Below are 20,210 nucleotides of genomic sequence, written 5' to 3' on the forward strand. Positions count from 1 at the left end.
AAGATGGGTTTGATAAAGGACAGAAATGGTATGGACCTAACAGAAGCAGATGTTAAGACGAGGTGGCAAGAATACACAGAAGAACTGTACAAAAAAGATCTTCACGACCCAGATAATCACGATGGTGTCATCACTCACCTAGAGCCAGACATCCTGGAACGTGAAGTCAAGTGGGCCTTAGAAAGCATCACTACGAACAAAGCTAGTGGAGGTGATGGAATTCCAGTTGACCTATTTCAAATCCTGAAAGATGATGCTGTGAAAGTGCTGCACTCAATGTGCCAGCAAATTTGGAAAACTCAGCAGTGGCCACAGGACTAGAAAAGGTCAGTTTTCATTCCAATCCCAAAGAAAGGCAATGCCAAAGAATGATCAAATTACTGCACAATTGCATTCATCTCACACGCTAGTAAAGTAATGTTCAAAATTCTCCAAGCCAGGCTTCGGCAATACGTGAACTGTGAACTTCCAGATGTTCAAGCTGGTTTTAGAAAAGGCAGAGGAACCAGAGATCAAATTGCCAACATCTGCTGGATCATCGAAAAAGCAAGAGAGTTCCAGAAAAACATCTATTTCTGCTTTATTGACTATGCCAAAGCCTTTGACTGTGTGGGTCACAATAAACTGTGGAAAATTCTTCAAGAGATGGGAATACCAGACCACCTGACCTGCCTCTTGAGAAACCTGTATGCAGGTCAAGAAGCAACAGTTAGAACTGGACATGGAACAACAGGCTGGTTCCAAATAGGAGAGAGAGTAAGTCAAGGTTGTATACTGTCACCCTGCTTATTTAACTTATATGCAGAGTACATCATGAGAAATGCTGGGCTGGAAGAAGCACAAGCTGGAATCAAGATTGCCGGGATAAATATCAATAACCTCAGATATGCAGATGACACCACCCTTATGGCAGAAAGTGAAGAGGAACTAAAAAGCCTCTTGATGAAAGTGAAAGAGGAGAGTGAAAAAGTTGGCTTAAAGCTCAACATTCAGAAAAGTAAGATCATGGCATCTGGCCCCATCACTTCATGGGAAATAGATGGGGAAACAGTGGAAGTGGTGTCAGACTTTATTTTGGGGGGCTCCAAAATCACTGCAGATGGTGATTGCAGCCATGAAATTAAAAGATGCTTACTCCTTGGAAGGAAAGTTATGACTAACCTAGATAGCATATTAAAAAGCAGAGACATTACTTTGCCAACAAAGATCCATCTAGTCAAGGCTATGGTTTTTCCAGTGGTCATGTATGGATGTGAGAGTTGGACTATAAAGAAAGCTGAGCGCTGAAGATTTGATGCTTTTGAACTGTGGTGTTGGAGAAGACTCTTGAGAATCCCTTGGACTGCAAGGAGATCCAACCAGTCCATCCTAAAGGAGATCAGTCCTGGGTGTTCATTGGAAGGACTGATGCTGAAGCTGAAACTCCAATACTTTGGCCACCTGATGCAAAGAGCTGACTCATTTTAAAAGATCCTGATGCTGGGAAAGATTGAAGGTGGGAGGAGAAGATGATGACAGAGGGATGAGATGGTTGGATGGCATCACCGACTCAATGGACATGAGTTTGAGTAAGCTCCGGGAGTTGGTGATGGACAGGGAGGCCTGGTGTGCTGCAGTCCATGGGTCGCAAAGAGTCGGACACAACTGAGCGACTGAACTGAACTGAACTGAACTGATGCTTAGTGACAAGCGTTTTTTCATATACCTGTTGGTCATTTGCATATTTTCTTTGAAGAAATGTACATTCAAGTCCTTAGCTCATTTTAAAATCAGATTGTTAGTTTCATTACAATTGAATTTTTGGAATTCCTTATATATTTTGGAGATCCACTCTTTATTGGATATATGGTTTACAAATATTTTCTCCCACTCCGTAGGCTGCCTTTTCACTCTGTTGATTGTTTCCTTTTCTGTACAGAAGATTTTTGGTTTAATATAGTCCCACTTGTTTATTTATATTTTTGCTGCCTTTGTTTTGGTGTCATATCCATTAAATCATTGTAAAATCCAATGTCATGAAGTTTTCCCCCTGTGTTTTCTTCCAGGGTTTTTATAGTTTTGAATCTTATGTTTAAGTCTTTAATCCCTTTTGAACTGGCTCTTGTTTGTGGTATAAGATAAAGGTGCAGTTTCATTCTTTTGCATGTTTTCCTAGCACCATTTGTTGAAGAGACTTTCCTTTAAACATTGTGCACTTTTGGCATCCTTGTCAAAGATTAGTTTGCAGAATACATGTGGATTTATTTCTGGGTTCTCTGTTCAGTTCCATTGGTCTATATGGCCATATTTTTGACACTACCATACTATTTTGATTACCATAGCTTTGCAATATAGTTTGGAAATCAGAAAATGTGATGCTTCCAGATTTGTTCCTCTTTCTCAAATTTATCATCCTTATGGTTCCATATGAATTTTAGAGTTGTTTTTTCTATTACTGTAAAAAAAAAAGTCATTGAGATTTTGATAGAAATGTATTGATTCTGTAGATTGCTTTGCATAAAATTGACATTTTAATATCATTACTTCTTCTAAGGAAGTGAAGTGAAAGTTGCTCAGTCATGTCCGACTCTTTGCCACCCCATGGACTGTAGCCTGTCAGGTCCTCTGCCATGGAATTCTCCAGGTCAGAATACTGGAGTGGGTAGCCATTCCCTTCTCCAGGAGACCTTCCCAACCCAGGGATCAAACCCAGGTCTCCTGCATTGCAGGCACATTCTTTACCAACTGAGCCACAAGGAAAGCCCAATGAACATAAGATATTTTTAAATTTGTTTGTGCCTTGTTTAATTTCTTTTATCAATGTTTTATAGTTTTCAACAAACAAGTCTTTTACCTTCTTAAGTAAGTTTAATCCTAGATATTTTATAATCTTGGTGATAGTGTAAATGGGATTGTTTTCCTAATTTCCTTTTTGTATAGTTCATTATTAGTGTATAGAAATGCAACTGATTTTTTGTATTTTGATACTGTATCCTGTAACTTTACTGAATTTTTTTATTAGTCTGACAATTTTTAATGGAGTCTTCAGGGTTGTCTATATATAAAATTTGCCATCTGCAAACAGAAAATTTTACTTTTTCCTTTCTGGTGTGGATGCCTTTTATTTATTTTTCTTATGTAATTTATCTGGCTAGGATTTTCAGTACTGTTGAGAGTGAGTATCCCTGTCTTGCTCCTGATCTTAGAGGGAAAACTTTCAATTTTTCATTGTTGGGTATGATATTAGCTATGAAGTTTTCATATATGGCCTTCATTATGTTGAGGCTATTTCCTCTAATTATAGTTTGTTGGGAGTTTTTATCATGAAAAGGTGTTGAATTTTGTTGTCTATTGAGTGGTCATGTGATTTTTATTCTTCAGTCTATTAATGTGGCATATCGGTTAATTGATTTTTGTATGTTGGACTATCCTTTGCATCCCAGGTAAAAATTCCTCTTAGTCATGGTATGTGATCCTCTTAATGTGCTATTGAATTAAATTTGCTAGTATTTTGTGAGGATTTTTGCATGTAAATTCATCAGGGATATTGGCTTATAATTTTCTTGTGGTGTCTTTGTCTGGCTTTACAATGCTAGCCTCATAAAATGAGTTTGGAAGTGTGCCCTCTCCTTCATTTTTTGGGGGAGAGTTTGAGAAGAATTGGTGTTAATTCTGACTTAAATGTTTGGTAGAATTCTCCTGCGGAGCCATCTGGCCCTGGACTTTTCTTTGGGAAATTTGCAGTTACTGATTCCGTCTCCTTACTAGTTGTAAGACTGTTCAGACTTTCTTTATTTGGTCCTCTGGGGATCTCCTTGGAACATCTGGGGCTCTGAATGCATAAACCACCTCTTCCCTTCTGGGTGAAGTTGAGGGGTAGGGTGTCTCTTCCTCATTATGCTAAGCCAGGAGCAGTGTCTCTGGTGAGAGATGTTTTGAACCTCACTACTGACTTGGTGAGTCCGGTTTTACATTCTCCAGGATGCAGGAAACCCTCAGTTGGTTTCCCATTTCTCACAAAGGGAAATTGTCTATAAATTGTTGCTGTATTGCTGTGTTTGTAGGGGGAAGGAGGACTTTATCTGCCATCTGGCTGACTTCAGTCTTCTGGGGAGGACAATATTTTTAACTACTCTCAATTTTGCTCATTATAAAATTTTAATGGAAAAGGTAGTTTTGGCGGGGGGCACTGATATTCAGAATACTTATTATAAATTACTTAAAATTATTTTAATTTTATTGACATTTTCTTTATTCCATTTAGATAACTTGAAATTTCCTGTTTCAATACGTTCTGAGCCCTGTATAACATTGAAGGGAAGCCGTGGAATGCTGTATGTCTACTTCATTCCAAGTAAGTCCAAAATTTTGTTCTTGTAGATCAGTTAAAAGGGCTCCAGAAATATCAGTGATAAATGATGGAGTTCTAAATATATGTGTACTAGTTTTCTATTGCTATGCAACAAATTACCATCATCTTAATGGCTTAAAACAATAAGATTCTTTATCTTACAGTCTTTGTGTGTCAGTAATCTGGCCATGGCTTAGCTGTGTCAGCTTCAGAAGGTCTCCCCCAAGGCTGCAGTCAAGATGTTGGCCAGGGTTTCTTCTGAAGGCTCAACTAGGAAAGAACCAACTTCTAAGCTCACGTGGTTGTTTACAGTGTTCAGTTTCTGTCTGGCTCTTGGCCAGCTTTCAGTTCCTTGCTCTCTGGGCCTTTGCAACATAGCTTCTTGTTTCCTTGAAATTAACAAGGGGGACAGTTAGCTAACAAGATAGAAGTCACAGTATGATATAGCCTAATGATGAAAGTGCCACCCTATTATCTTTGCTATTTTCTATTTTTTAGAATCAAGTCACTAGGCTTACTCACACTCATGAGGAGAGATTATATAATGGCATGGTAAAAATGGAAACAATTTGAAACTTCTAACCATCTACTACCTATATCCTTTGTTAGCTATTCAGCTGATAAGTAAAGTTGGGTTTTCATGAGTCAAAGATTTGTATATGAGCAATCCAGGACTTCTTTTTTTCATATCATCATCACCATGATGATATGAAAAGAAGCATTGCTTTTTGTTTTATTTCTTTTCTCTCTCTGATTTTATTTGCTATCATCTTAGTAAAAGTTAATTGGATGATGATGATAGCATTGGGCTGGATCTGAGGCTCTGTGAAAATACACAAAACTTTCTTCCTGGGACTTCTCTGCTGGTCCAGAGGTTAAGAATCTGCCTGCCAATGCAGGAGACACAGATGCGATCTCTGGTTTGTCAGACAAGATCCCACAAGCCGCGGTGCAGCTAAGCCTGTCCACCACAACTACTGAATCTGTGCTTTAGAGCTCGTGAACTGGTATGCCCCTAGGACCCATACTCTGCAACAAGAGAAGCCGCTGCAATGAGAAGCGCCTGCTTGCCACAACTAGAGGAAGACCATGTGCAGCAGTGAAGACCCAGCAGAGCCAAAAACATCCCCCAAAACCAACTTTCATCCTTTCCTACCAGTCAATTGTGGCCAGTAAAGATCCCAGGAAACTTCAGTTGTAATCATCATCATTGTCATTATTGTTTTTTCATCATCACCACTATCATTTACATCCTAGCTTATATTCGGAGTTTATACTTTTAAAAAGTGCTTTTATATAAATAAGCTTAAGAAATATTTATTCCTGAGTTTAATTCTCCAGCTTATAGGAAAAAGGGTAGTTGAGAATCCAGAAATGATAGATAATAAACATGTTTTAATTTTCCTGAATCTAATCATTTAACCTGTATCCTGATACTTGGTTTCTGCGTTAATTTATTCATTTAAAAATACTTAGTAAATGTGTAGTTTATTTCAAATATTATGGTATGTACTGTGAATTCATTGATAAATAAGACATTCTCTTGACCTTCAAGAATCTCTCAGTGCAATGGGATAGACAGAGCTGGAGATAATAAAGTACGATAAAGTGAAATGATAGCAATAAGGCTTAGTGGTAGCACAGAGGAAAGAATAATGAACTGTTTGCTCCACTTTCTTAGCCAAGGGTGAAAGCAATAATCTAAACTTTTTTAACTGAAGTGTAGTTGATTTACAATATTATAGTAATTTCAGGTGTACAACATAGTGTTTCAGTACTTTTATAGATTACAGTTCATTTAAAGTTATTACAAAGTAATAGTTATATTTCCCTGTGCTGTATGATATATCCTTGTTGCTTGTTTTACACCCAGTAGCATGTATCCCTTAATCCCCTAAAATAATCTAAATTTTTGCCCAACGAAAGCTCTACAATTTCTTCCTCTTTTTCTCAGGTTTTGTTTTCTGGTCTGTGTGGTGTGCTTTACCCCATACACCGCAAACACGTTTGTGGTATTCGTGTGTGTTTGCAGAAGTGATTATTTACATAATGAATGACCTCATTTTCAAGTAAGCCCATTGCCCTTACACACAGGAAGCAGACCTTCCAGATCCAAGTAATAATAATACAACACAGTTTTACTTAGGGTTCTCTGAAATGCAGATATCAAGAAAGAAATAGACATACAAGGGATTTTTTGCAGGGTGTGGGGGTGGGGGAGGGAGATTCTTATGAACAGTAAAGGAAAGAGGAAGCCAGAGCAGGCAAGAAGATTCAGATTGAGGTATTCGGTTGGCCTGATAGTTTTGAAATGAGAGAGAAGGAAGGAGAATTTCATAGGATGATCGTCTGATTAAAGTGAATCCCTGAGACACCCGCAGCAAGTTAAGTGGGGAGCCTTCTGCGTGTCACATGTGTCCCATGACAGGCAGGAGTGGACTGGTTCTGGTGTCACCGTCATTACAGGAGCAGACCGTGAGGGTCTGGTCTCTGAAAGTGCAGTAGCTGGAGGCTCTCTGCCTACTGCCCTCCTCCTCACAGATTCTTTGGAAGGGAGTTTTGAGCAGTACACCTCCAAGCACCACAAATACCTTAATCATTTAGTAGATATGACATCTATGTAACATTATATTAATTCAGTAATTAAAATATCATTTGATCATATTTTTTATAATGCTTTCCTTTTATGACCCGGGTTTCCCTAGATTATACTAGAACATCTGTGTGAAATCATGGGCCATATTAATAGAAATCAACCATATTTTTGTGGCCCTATCTCTACTTAAATTCAGTAAGAGCTATAACCATAATCTTGAACCAAAAATAGGTTAGGAATGGAAATCATTTATTTTAAGACTTCATAGCCTCGCTTATAAAATTATATGTCACTATTAACAATTAACTAATTGTTAATTAAAACAATTAATTGACAAATACAGCTGGATCATACACCTTCCTCAAAGTTATTTCCATAAGTTCCCAATATTGTCATAGGTGAGCTCAAAAACAGTCCTCTTCACCAAAGCCCCAAGAGCCACCAGTCTGTCCCAGTCTGTCACTCCAACACCAATATCCCTGAGCTGCTGAGGCACGCGAGTCATACTTCACTTTGACCATTGTTCACAGTGACCACGGTGAACTCTAACATGACCACAGTGATGTCTAAGGGCAAGAAGCTTCTCAAGATGTAAACTATTGAGATGTCAAAGCAACACTTTCTTTCTTAGAATCACTGAAGCCTAGAATCAGTGTGTTCCACACAGAAATGGAAGAAGCTTCTTTGTTCTGCATCATCATTGGATGCCATGCTACCATGTGCCTTTATCTCAAGACATCCCCCATGAAAGCAGGTCTTCAACTTCCATACACATTCCTGCTTTGAGAGAGGTTCAGGTCCAAGTCCATGGAGTGTACCATGGGGGCCACTATTTGAAACAGACTGTATGATGTTCTCCTTCTCTACACTTAACCCTGAAAGTAGAGAAATGGAGACAAATAAGGAAGTTTGCTGGTACTTTAGGCTCAGAGTAATGAGGAGCTGCATTAAGATAGTGGTAATGGGGATGAAAGGAGGCCTGTAGAATTTACCAGGATTAGGAATTCTAGTGCTGATTTGGTAATGAAGATGAAGAAATCAATTTGGGATCTATTGGGGGTGGTAATAAGTGACATTTGAGTAGAAATATTGAATGAGCACAGAGGACAGGCACTCAAAAGAAAAGTTGAGACCAAACATGATGATTTGGAAGTTACTACCCTTTGTGGTGTTTAAAGCTGGGGAGAGTGTGCAGTGTGAAATTAAGAAGCACTGAAGTTAGAACCCTAAGAAAGATGAGTCAACGAGCTAGACTGGGGAGAGGAGTCAGAATAGTTTAAGGACGACAAGAAGAGAGTGGCAGCACCAACACCAAAGGAAGAACAGTGTTTTGAGAAAGGAGGTGACAGTTCTGTTAAGCACAGTCAAGTTCAAGGTAAAGATAGAAAAACATTTTTTTTTTACTATGGCTGCAATGAGCCTTGGTGACCTTATTAGGAAAATATTTTCCACAAAGTGGTGGTTATAGTACTTGTTCTCATTATATAAAAGATTGTACATCTTGTCCAGTTAGGCCAACTGAATAACTTAGAAGAAATGAGCCAAATGCATTTCTTCCTGGAATTTTCCATGTTCCTTGGTAATAAGGAGATCATAAGGAAATAATAAAAAGTTGATCTATTTAAGTTGTAATCAATGGGTTCAATTTTGTCCTCCAAGAAATCTTTCATCAAAACTACTAAAGCGTGGGCACGAGTTGATTGTGATTATTGTTACTTCCTCTCCCTTCCCTTTCTTTTGAATCTGTGGAACAGTGGAACTGTGACAACAATCAGAAATTTTGTATTCTCAGTTTGATAGTTTTTTCAAAAATATAGATTCTTCTATTTTTTGGCATAGCACAGATAATTCTCACTGTGGAACATTCTATTTGATTACAATCGACTAGTGGGCCTCTCAGAACTACAGTTTTCTCATCTACAAAAGAGGATAATGGTATCCATGTTACAGGTAGTTATGACGATTAAATGAAATAATGTAGGAAAAGCACAAGGCATATTTTAAGTATACAGTCAATGTTGGTTATTAAACATTTATAAAAAAAATAACCTTATTTGAAGGGATAATGAATTTTTTTTCTCTTTAAGGAAGAGATATAAAAAGCTTGTATTTCAATATCTATCTATCTACTAAGTCCATGAATTTCCCATTGCGCAAAGAAGTTATTTGCCGAGGATATGATGATGATTTTTCCTTTTGCAGAGCTCTGAAGGGAGGTAAGCATTCAATTCATATTACTCTCAGAATAGAATATAATGTCTTATGAGAGTGCTGTGAAAATTAAATACTTTAAAAATGTGAAGTTCCTTTTCTAATAATAATTCTTCATTTCTACCCAATGTTTTTCTTTTAGCAGCTTAAACAACATTTTACAATTATGTTATTGGATTATTATTAAGATGACACTTATCTGGGTGTGTTTGAAGAGATATTAAAATTTTTACCTTGTTTAGATTAACATTGTATGTTTACCCTTCGTTATGGTTCTTGTTTTCTAAAGATTGCATTTATTATTTTTCATAAAAACACAGTAGCTTTTTCTATGCAGTTACATTGGTTCCTTCAATGTCTTTTCTCCCTCTTTTTCCACCTGGAGTTATTCACAGAATCATAAAATTTCAAAGTTTAGGACCTTAAAGATAATTATTGCAAACCCATGAATTTTTCCATAATAATTTTTAAGGTAGTATTTTAAATAGTTAAAAAATTCTATATATTATATTTTCACATTATTAAAGATTGGAAAGCATAAACAATTAGAAAAGTCTACCCCAGGTTAGGGAACCAAGATCCCACAAGACAGCAGCTTGCCCCCTTCCTTGAACAAAATGTTTTTAAGTGAATCAATCTCTTGCTACACAAATGAAGCTTCAAGATGTGTCTCCCAACCAACCATCTCTCCTCATCTCTAACTTATCTGCCACTCCCAAGGCACATACACATTGTGGAGCTGGCATTGTTATGAGTCTGGGTTCAGAGTTATAAAGACCTGAGTCGGTGTCCCAGCTTTTCCACCGACCGACAATGTAGCCTTGGGTGTTATTTAACCTCTATCAACCTCACTTTCCTCCTCTGAGAAATGGGGACAAGGAAACCTATTTTATGTGGCTTTAAGGATAAAATTAGAGAATCTGTGTTTAAAAAAAAAATGTGTTTTAAAAAGATTTTAGTAGAGTGCTCAGTGTGAGAATCAGGAATTATGGTGATTAAGTATGCATTTTTGTTCCTGACTTTATAGTCCTGTCATTTTTATAAGGGAGGAAACTGATGTCTGCAGTGGTTCAGCAATGTGCCCTTGGTCTTTTGGAGATCTGGTAATGGAGTAGCCTCTAAGAACTGCTCTTCCACTGGACCATACTTTCTTTCTCTTTGAAAGAAATCCCTGAGAATTCTCTGGTGGTTCAGTGGTCAGCGCTCTGCACTTCCATTGCAGGTAGCATGCGTTTGTTCCCTGGTCAGGGAACTAAGTTTCCTCAAGCTGCATGACATGGCCAAAACCCACTCCCCCCCACCCCCCCAAAAAAAACCACCAAAAAAGCAACAATGACCAAAAAAAAGTGAAAGATATTCTCTTGACAGATTACTGTTTAAAAAGTGTCCCTTTCTCTCATACAACAGTTTTACAATTACTTAATCTCTGTGGGATTATGTTGACATTTATATGAATTTTCGAAGTCTCACTTTTTTATGATCGAAGATGTATCAGACTCAACCCAGACTGCCTGCTTCTTCTCACTTCCCTTCCTTCCTTCCACAAACATCTGTTGAACCTAATCTGAGCAAATCATGATTTTGGTTGTGGTGATTCAAAGTCCATCTATAGGTTCTCTTTCTTCAGGTCACCTTGTTCTGGGAAAGATAGTCATGGCAACAAATGTTACAATGAAATGTCATAAATGCTAATAGATTATATGCTCTTAGTTTTAATTGCATAGTTATCAACTTACTATGCCAGGAGAACTCAAGAGGCTTCAGAGACTATTTTATTAGTCTTAAATCTGAGAACCCTAGAGAGTGAGGAAAAAGAACATTCCCTGAGATGAAACAGCGTATGCAAACTTGTCTAGCCAGGAAAGAATATAGTTTATTTGGAGAGTAGCTTTTTTCAAAAAAGTTTTTATTTAATTATTTGGCTGCACTGGGTCTTAGGTGTGGCATGTGGGATCAAGTTCCCTGATCAGGGATCAAACCCAGGGCCCCTGCATTGGGATCATGGAGTCTTAGCCACTGGACTACCAGGGAAGTTCCTGGAGAGTAGCTTTTTTTTTTTTATAGTCAAGCAGAATATGTTTGTGGGAAATTGGAGATGAACCTAGAAAAGGGGCTAGGGTAGTGTAAGTCATGGATTAAATACTGGCTTGGATCTTGTTGTTAGTGGGTAGGGGTGACCCAACAAGATTTCCATTTTTGCAGATAACTAGTGTCTCTGTGGAGAGAAGGCAATGGCACCCCACTCCAGTACTCTTGCCTGGAAAACCCCATGGACGGAGGAGCCTGGTAGGCTGCAGTCCATGGGGTCACTGGGAGTCGGACACGACTTCACTTTCACTTTTCACTTTCATGCATTGGAGAAGGAAATGGCAACCCACTCCAGTGTTCTTGCCTGGAGAATCCCAGGGATGGGGAAGCCTGGTGGGCTGCCGTCTATGGGGTTGCACAGAGTCAGACATGACTGAAGCGACTTAGCAGCAGCAGCAGCAGCAGCAGTGTCCCTGGGGAAGTGTTACCCACGATAAGAGGCTAGGCAGGAAATTCAGGCAAGTCTCCATTGGGGCCCCTGTTGCAGCCAGGGGAAGTAAATAAGTAACAGATTTCTTTCCTCACTCTCTGAGGAGGGGCCAGCTGGTTCCTTATATGGAGTGAGAGTAGGACCATCCCCTAGAGAAAGGAAGGGTTACCCACTCCAGTATTCTTGCTTGGAGAATTCCATGGTCAGAGGAGTCTGGTTGGCTACAGTCCATGGGGTAGCAAAGCGTTGGACATGACTGAGCGCCTAAACACCAGGATGGGATGGAGGAGTTACTTGGGTAGTTTGCCTACTCCTTTGGTGGTGTCGAGTGCAGGGGACAAAAGCACAATACCCTTCTCTTGCTCCCAACATCCTGTTTTTGCTCCTGGCTCTTCAGAAGTGGCAGTTGGGGTGTTTTTTTGGCCTTTTTGTATCCTGTTGTCCATAATTTGCCCCAACTGCCAATGCTTGCAGTTATTTTTAGTCCCTTAGAGTATCTTTCTGTTTTGTTGCTAGAGGAGACATTTGTCCAGGTGTAGGTACTATAGCAAAGGTTCCCAGGTCTCAGAAGGAGGTGGGTTTTGGCTGAGGTAAGAAACTTGGATGGAAGGAAATGCAGCTGGGAGGCTGTGTAAGGGACCACGAGGGAGGCCCTGGGAGTAAAGAGAAGGAGACAACAGAGAGTATTTTGGGAGACAGGAGTGGTGGGACTGCTGACTGATTTGATGTGGCAGGTAAACATCAAATAAATCAAGAACTGCTCCAGGGTGTTGATTGGATGGATAGACGTGCCATGATTGGAAATAATGTGTGTAAAAGGAAGGGACAGATTTTTAAAGAATAAGATACTGGGTTCTGGTTTGGCATGTTGGGCTTAAGGTAATTTGGGAACATCCAGATAAAGAAACTCACTTGGCAGCTAAGTACATGGGCCTAGAGATTAGGACATTCTGGTTTAAGAAGCACTGATGCTATCAACAGACCTTTGAAAATTTGCGAGTCAAATGAGTAAGGAACATACTCAACGACTTGTTGTTGTTACAAAGGTCATACATTTTTAGGATGTGATACTTAGGAATATGGGCAAGTGAAGATAAAAATTACACATACTCTTTCCACTTCTTACACACAAATACACACACACACATCTTCATTTCTTTCAAAAAGACATTTATGAATGAATAAGTGGATATTTCAAAGGCATTTTAAATTTAATGTCTGTTAGCCCTGTTTTCAGGATTTCACTAGGGTTTCTGTAACAAAGTACCAAGAATTGGGTGGCTTAGAACAACAGATTGTGGTCTAACAGCTCTGGAAGCTAGAAGTCAGAGACCCTGTTGGCAGGGCTGTGCTCCCCCTAAAGGCTCTTGGTTAGGAAGGATCTGCTCCAGGCCTCCCTCCTAGCTCAGGCAGCCTGAGGAGACTCTTGCCTTGTAGATGACCAACTTTCTCCTGTGTCTTCTTGTGTGGTCTTCCCTCTATACATGTTGGTCTGCATGTCCAAATTATCCCTTTTTATAAGAACACAGTCATATTCAATTAAGACCCACCTTAATTACCTCACCTTAACTTGACCATCTGCAAAGATCCTACTTCCAAATAAGTCTGTGTTCAAGATACTGGGGGATTGGACTTGAATATCTGTTGGGGGGACACTTTGCAACCCATAACACCATCTGAGGCTTGGGTCCTATGTGCTGCATAGTTGCAGGGAAACCTGGACGGGACCACTAGTGAGCTACGTGGATACCATTTGGGAAGAGCAGAGAAGGGTCTAAGCTGAGGTTCTGTCTTCCTTTTCTCTAACTGCCTTGTTTCTCTTTTGGCTTCTTCAAGAGGCTTCACACTAACTCCCTATAAGAGAAGAATAGGAGATATGTCTTTCTTGGAAAGAAAAACAGTTGAAAAAGAGGGCTGTCCCACAGAAGAGGTTAGAGCTCCTTCTTCCCACCTGACCTGGTAGACATTCAGGCAGATATCCCAAATAGAAATTTGGGAGTTACTTTTTTTTACTGCACCACGCAGCATGCAGATTCTTAGTTCCCCTGACCAGGGATCAAACCTCCTGCAGTGGAAGCATGGGGTCTTAACCATCAGAAAAGTCCCTTGGGAGCTGCTCTTGATTTCTTCCTCAGACTCTAGTCCCATCCATCACTCTCTCTCACAAAGTTGGCAGTGTTCACTTCACAACCAGGGCCGCATACTCAGGAGGTCTTCACATTTGGGCTTTACTATTCTGGGATCGCAGCCTTGAGATTCTTAGTCATTTTATCTTTGAGCATGTGTTTTGCACACAAAGTGTGATGGGACAGTGGTATATGTGCCCACCTAGCCTGGACAGGTTCTTGGCTTCCTGCTGTTCACTGTCCTGTTAGCACCCTGGTCCCTTCCTGGCATCCCCTATCTTGTCCCATCTGGGGACACCTGTTACCCTCTAGCCCTGGTGGAGGCCTGGAGCTGGGAGGGTCAGGGTCAGGCACGGTGTCCTGCAGTGTCTGGGGTGGGTATGGCAGTGACCACCCCACCTGGACTGGCCGCACCATGGCAGTGTTTAGTGGGTGACTAGATGAGGACCAGACAGCATCCTCCACAGCAGGTAATTTATGGAGGTATTTTATGGAGGTTGCAAAACCTTTGAGGGTCATGTGTGGGTCTGCAGGCCTGTGGTGGAGAATGATGCCTGGTTTGGCTTCCCTGCCCTTCTCTGGAGTATGAGACATCTGGCAGCAGCAGGGGGATCCTGTCAACCAGCTGTCAGGCCCACAGTTTGCACCTACGCTCAACGCCATCTCCCATCATTATGGAGCAGCCCCTGGGTGCCTGCGAACTTCTACACTTACCTTGCGACTGGTGCAGGGAACATTGCCTCAGATTCTTCTATGCCTGGAGGACCTTCTCAACCTCCTTCTGAATTTTCTGAGTCTGGCTTGTAACAGTTTCTTCTGACCTGCTTCAGGCACCTTCTGGGGATGAGCCATGAAATACAAATTGTGAAACTTCAGTGATTCTGCCTTGGAGTTAAATGCTCTGATATTTGTGTTTACAATTGACATTATACAATATAAAGAGGAGTGGTAAAATTCATGCTAATAATTTAAAATTTTGTTTTATTTTGAATAGATTAAATAGCAAATTAAAACTACGGCAGTAACTGTAGTTAGCACTGCTGTGTGGTTTATTTGTAAGTTGCTAAGAGAGTAGATCCTGAAAGATCTTATCACAAGGGGAAAAAAACTCTTTTTGGTTTTATGAGGTAATGAATTACTGTGGTAATTATTTAGCGCCATGTGTAAGTCAAGTTATTATGCTCTACACCATATACTTCTGTGCTGTGTCGATTACATCTCAGTAAATATGAAAGAAAAAAGATTAAAAAACTATCATGGCAAATCTGGAGAGAGAAAGAGAGACTGTGAAAGAAAGGAAAAACTTTGTATTTTGGTATCTTTAATGAATGTTTCCCCAGATTTCTGAGTAAGTTCCCCCTCCCATTTTCTTCCTTTTTTAAAAATATGTTTAATTGCTTATTTGGCTGCGCTGGGTCTGTTGTGGCCTGTGGAATCTAGTTCCCTGACCAGGGATCAAACCTGGGCCCCTACACTGGGAGTGGTCTTAGCCCCTAGACCATCAGGGAAGTCCCTGGGTCCCTATTTTCATTTTGTGCTTAGCCTTGCAAATTATGTAGCTGGTCTTAGAATCAGGTATGCAGGGGGCCAGGTAGTACCAAGAGCTGGAAATTCAGAAGTGACCAAAGCACAGCCCCTGTCCTTATGGAGTTTGTAGAGCAGTGGAGGAAACAAGATGGTCACTAAGTCATGAAAGAAGATAAAGATGAAAATGGAATAAGGTTCATTTTACAGTAAGTGCTCTCAAGGAAAGCAGCAGGATGACTAGGTAGAGCATGATGAGGAAGGTTACCTGAGGTGGAGGTCACCAGGGGCGTTTACCTCCTTCTCTTCACCGTTATCACTGCCTCCTGGGCTCTGACTGGTTTCCCTGACTTTTAGTGTCCCCTTAAATCCAGCTACTGTACAGTCATGTGACTCAACTCTCTAAACAAAATCTGACTAATTCACACCCTTCGTTGTTTCCCTATCACCACCATTCTCTTCCTGTGGAGTCTGAGTCAATTCATGCTAACTTCTTCAATTTTACTTCTTCACACTCCTGCTGCCTCTTTGCTTTTATAACACTGAGCCCCTTTCAGGCATACCTGTAAACTATCAGTGTATTGATTTTCACCTTCCTGCCTTTGCTCCTTTTTCTCCAACCACCTGGAATATACTCCCTACCTACCTTCCCATCTTTTATGTGAGTTCAATTGTCATAATAACATTAACATCAATGATAATATTAATTAACATCATTGATAATATTAATAACAGCATCATTATTATTCACAAGATGCTATGGGGGTTGTAGAAAGGAGTAACGTTTAATGTTATAATAGATAACATTTGAATGTTAATAAAATTTAATGAGACACTGTTCTGAGTACTTACATGTATTAACTTCTATAGCTCGTGTCTACAAAGTATGTCACCTGCCATATCAGTAAACAGAGGATGTTGTGGCCATTAAGCTGTCAGCCACTGCAGCTGCTCCCACCCCTTCCCTCTAAAGTAGACTGTGAGGGGATTCAGGATGGAGAAAACAAGATACTGGCCCATGATACTGGCCCTCAGATCTAGGGCATGTCTGAGGTACATATCAAAGGAAAGATTCAATGAGCATCTTCCCATACATAGAAAAGTGCTAAATTCATGAACCTGAGATGTCTAGATTTTATTTAATAGGAATCTTTTGATGTTCCAACTACCGCAGTTTTTTTTTTTTGCAAGAATTCCTATGTATTCTGGCTCCTCCCTTATCTCTTTGGAGCAGTCCCTCTGAGCTATCTGAGAAGCCGTCTTCTGGGCTTAAGTCCCCAGTATGTCCACCATATAAAATACAGTTCTCAACTATAGGTTGTGCATTTTTTTCAGTCGACACCCTCATAGTAATCCTATGAAATAGATGTTATTATCCATCATCATTTTGCTGAGACACAGACAAGTTAAGTGACTTGCCCAAGGTCACATACTGAGTAAGCAGAGGAGCTGGGATTCAAATTCAAGCAGGTCAGGCCCCAGAAGCATCACTCTTCATAAAAATACTATCCTGCCTTCATCCTTACTGCACCTTTTCATCACACAGTGAATTTGTATTGGTTTATTTGCATGTCTGTATTCCAGGAGACTTTAACTCTTTGAGGGGAAGGATGGTATTGTACTAACCTTGTCTCCCGAGTCCCTGGTGCATAGTAGGCTTTCAATAAATATTTGTTGAACTATTAAATTTAAATTCAATTTAATCTTGAATGAAAGATCCTCAGATCATTAAGATATGGTCACTTTACTGAATTCAAGAGCCAATTTTCTCAATGTATGAGCACCCCTAAGAAGAATACTCCCAGAAGCAAATAAATAAATCCTTATTTGGGAAAAAGAAGGTATAGATGCAGACATTATCCAATCATTTGCTATTAAGGATTGTCTTTAGCTAACTCAGAGAACAGTAATCATTATAGTTTGCATTTGGCTATTTTTATTACTTTAGAAAAGATTTTGGGGGCTTTCCTGATGGCTCAGTGGTAAAGAATCTACCTGCCAAGGTGGGAGACACAGGTTCAGTCGCTGGTCCCAGAAGATCCCACGTGCTTCAGAGCAACTAAACCTGTGCACCACAACTATTGAGCCTATGTTCTAGAACCCATGTGCCACAGCTACTAAGCCTGTGTGTGTGAAATACTGAAGCCTGCATGCTCTTGGGCCCATACTCTATAATAAGAGAAGCCACTGAAATAAGAAGCCCATGCACCTCAACTGGAGAGTAGCCCCCACTTGCTGCAACTAGAGAAAAGCCTGTGCAGTAATGAAGACCCAGCACAGCCAAAGATAAAAATAAATAAATAAAAAATTAAGAAAAAGATTTTTGGTCACTATTGCTTTTGTTAGAAATTCAAAGCATTTTTCTTTCTATCCCTGCCCTTTAAGTTCACTTGTTTGTTGTTTCTGACTGGGTCAATGGAGTGTGCGTTTTCCCTGAATTTCTAACTGTTTCCCACAGCTTCTGCGGGGCCAGGCCCATGGCTGTGCATTTCAACAGTGACTACATACCTAGGCTTCTCAGTGGTGGGGTTGAAAGGAGCTTTGATATCCTGGCTGCCTCCCAAAACTCTCCTCCACCTTTAGGAAGGTTTTTATCATTTCCTGCTGAGACGCAGCAACAATAAACATGCACACATGTAACGTGGGATGAAGCACATTAGCACTAGCTTGTTCATCATTCATTCATTATTGAGACCAGTGGATCTTACAAGTTTGTGTCCACTAGGGGATGTGATACAGGCTGATACCGAGAGGGGCTCAGGTTGGCAGAGGAAGCCACAGGGGAATCATAGGCAGGGGATAAGATTCGTTATTTTTCTACAGTTTTGCTTGGATTACTTTTGCCAGTAGTAGAATTATAAAAGGTACATGTCATACCTCTTATAAGATTATAAAAGGTACATGTGTGTGTGTGCTAAGTAGTTTCAGTCGTGTCCAACTCTTTGCAACCTTATGAACTGCAGCTCACCAGGCTTTTTTGTCCGTGAGATTCTCCAGGTAAGATTATTGGAGTGGGTTGCCATGCCCTCCTCCAGGGGATCTTCCTGACCCAAGGATTGAACTCTTGTCTCTTACGTCTCCTGCATGCATGTCATGCTACAAAAAAAACAAAATTACCTAATGTTGGCCAATAACTTTTTGTATTTTGGTTGCAGAGACTGTGAACACAACAATACAATTCTCCTTCAAGGGAATTCGGTTTTCTAAGGTATTGTTCAAGTCATTTTGTACTTCTTTAATCTTTTGTAGTAACAGATGTGTTAAGAATTTGAAAAAAGCAGTCCACAACTTCTAAAAATATTGATTAAAGATTAAGACGTTCAAGGTTTTTTTTTTTAACTTTTTCTGATTTTGTATATTTTGCTATTTCTTCTTTCTGTAGAATATGGAAAAATAGAAAACGTACACCAAAGGAAACCCTTTTTATTTGTTTTTTAGTAATTTTGTTTGTTTATTTAATTTTGGCTACGCTGGGTCTTCGTTGCTGTGCAGGCTTTTTTCTGGTTGCAACGAGCGGGGCTACTGTCTAGTCCTAGTGTGTAGGCTTCTCATTTCGGTGGCTTCTCTCGTTGTGGAGTGTGGGCCCTAAAGCGGGTTTCAGTTGACACCTGTGGACTCAGGAGTTGTGGCACACGGGCTTAATTGTTCCATGGCATGTGGGATCTTCCTGGACCAGGGATCAAACCCATGTCTCCTGCATTGGCAGGTGGGTTCTTCACCACTGTGCCACAAGGAAAGCCCAAGAAAACTCTTTTTAAATTTCAACATACGTTGCTAAAAGTAATGCAAATGCTCATTGTTAATATGATGAATGATCTTTGGGTGAAAGCATCATTGTGACCATTGTGTGTAACTCAGTACCTGCCTCCAAGAGTAATAATGATGGGCAATTTTAGATATTTGCATTAGAAATGCAATAAAACTTTGTAAATTTCACTTCTGGTTAACTATTTTAAAATAAACATTAATAATACATTTTCTTTACCTATTTTGTTTTAGATTATCAATATTTCTAATGTTTGAAAATTTAGTAGGCTAGTCTAGAAAACTGAGAAAGTATTAAGTAGCTTTCTGCTAGTAAGACAAAATTCTTATAAAAGCCTTACAAGATAGAAGCATCTAACATTTTATATTACTTGTATTTCATTTTAGGGACAATACAACTGTATTACAGAAGCCATCGAGGGGAACACTGAAGAAAAGCTCTTTTGCTTGAATTTTACTGTCATACATTACCCTGATTTCAATTAGAATAAATCAAGTATTTGCTTTTATCTTTCAAAAGTTTTATTCTTCACTTAAAATATTTTTTATACTGTGTATTTGTTTGCTAGGTCTGCCATAACAAATACCACAGACTAGGTAGCCTCAACAATATTTATTTTGTTCTGGAGGCTAGAAATCTGAGATCCAATTGTCAGCAGATTGGGTTCCTTTTGAGGCCTCTCTCCTTGGCTTGTAGATGGCCTTTTTCTCCCTATGTCCTCACGTCATCTTCCCTCTGAGCATGTAACCCTAATCTCTTATAAGGACACCAGTCATTGGTTTAGGGCCTACCCGAGTGACATCATTGTACCTTTATTGTCTCCAAATCTAGTCACCTTCAGAGGTACTGGGGTTAGGGCTTCAGCTTGTGAATTATGAGAATTCACAGTTCAGCCTGTAGCACACAGGTAATAAATATAATCTCTCCAGTCGCTTGACTTCTCTCCATTTTCTGCATCTGCTTTGGAAGAAGTCACCAGCATTGGTTGCCTGGACTCCTCTGCTGCCTCCTGACTGACCACCCTACACCTGGTTGGGTACCTCAGGTAAGTTATCCTTCACAGAGGCAGTTTCAATAGTACTTTCAAAATACAGCTCATGGTGCACATGGAAGAAAACAAAAACAAGCCCCACCTATGG

At 39.9% G+C, this 20,210-nt stretch overlaps 1 protein-coding gene across 1 annotated transcript in view; it reads left to right on the plus strand.

The window, feature by feature from the left end:
* LY96 (lymphocyte antigen 96) overlaps window positions 1–19,589 on the plus strand; it is a 32,399-nt gene extending 12,810 nt beyond the window's left edge. The window contains exons 2-5 of the mRNA XM_061123504.1: window positions 4,244–4,333; window positions 9,014–9,142; window positions 18,461–18,513; window positions 19,458–19,589. Of these exons, the coding sequence (XP_060979487.1) occupies window positions 4,244–4,333; window positions 9,014–9,142; window positions 18,461–18,513; window positions 19,458–19,556 (371 nt within the window). The 3' untranslated portion in view covers window positions 19,557–19,589. The remainder of the gene's footprint in view (window positions 1–4,243; window positions 4,334–9,013; window positions 9,143–18,460; window positions 18,514–19,457) is intronic.
* The last annotated feature ends 621 nt before the right edge of the window (window positions 19,590–20,210 follow it).

Source organism: Dama dama, chromosome 21, assembly GCF_033118175.1.
Source record: "Dama dama isolate Ldn47 chromosome 21, ASM3311817v1, whole genome shotgun sequence".
Taxonomy (NCBI): domain Eukaryota; kingdom Metazoa; phylum Chordata; class Mammalia; order Artiodactyla; family Cervidae; genus Dama; species Dama dama.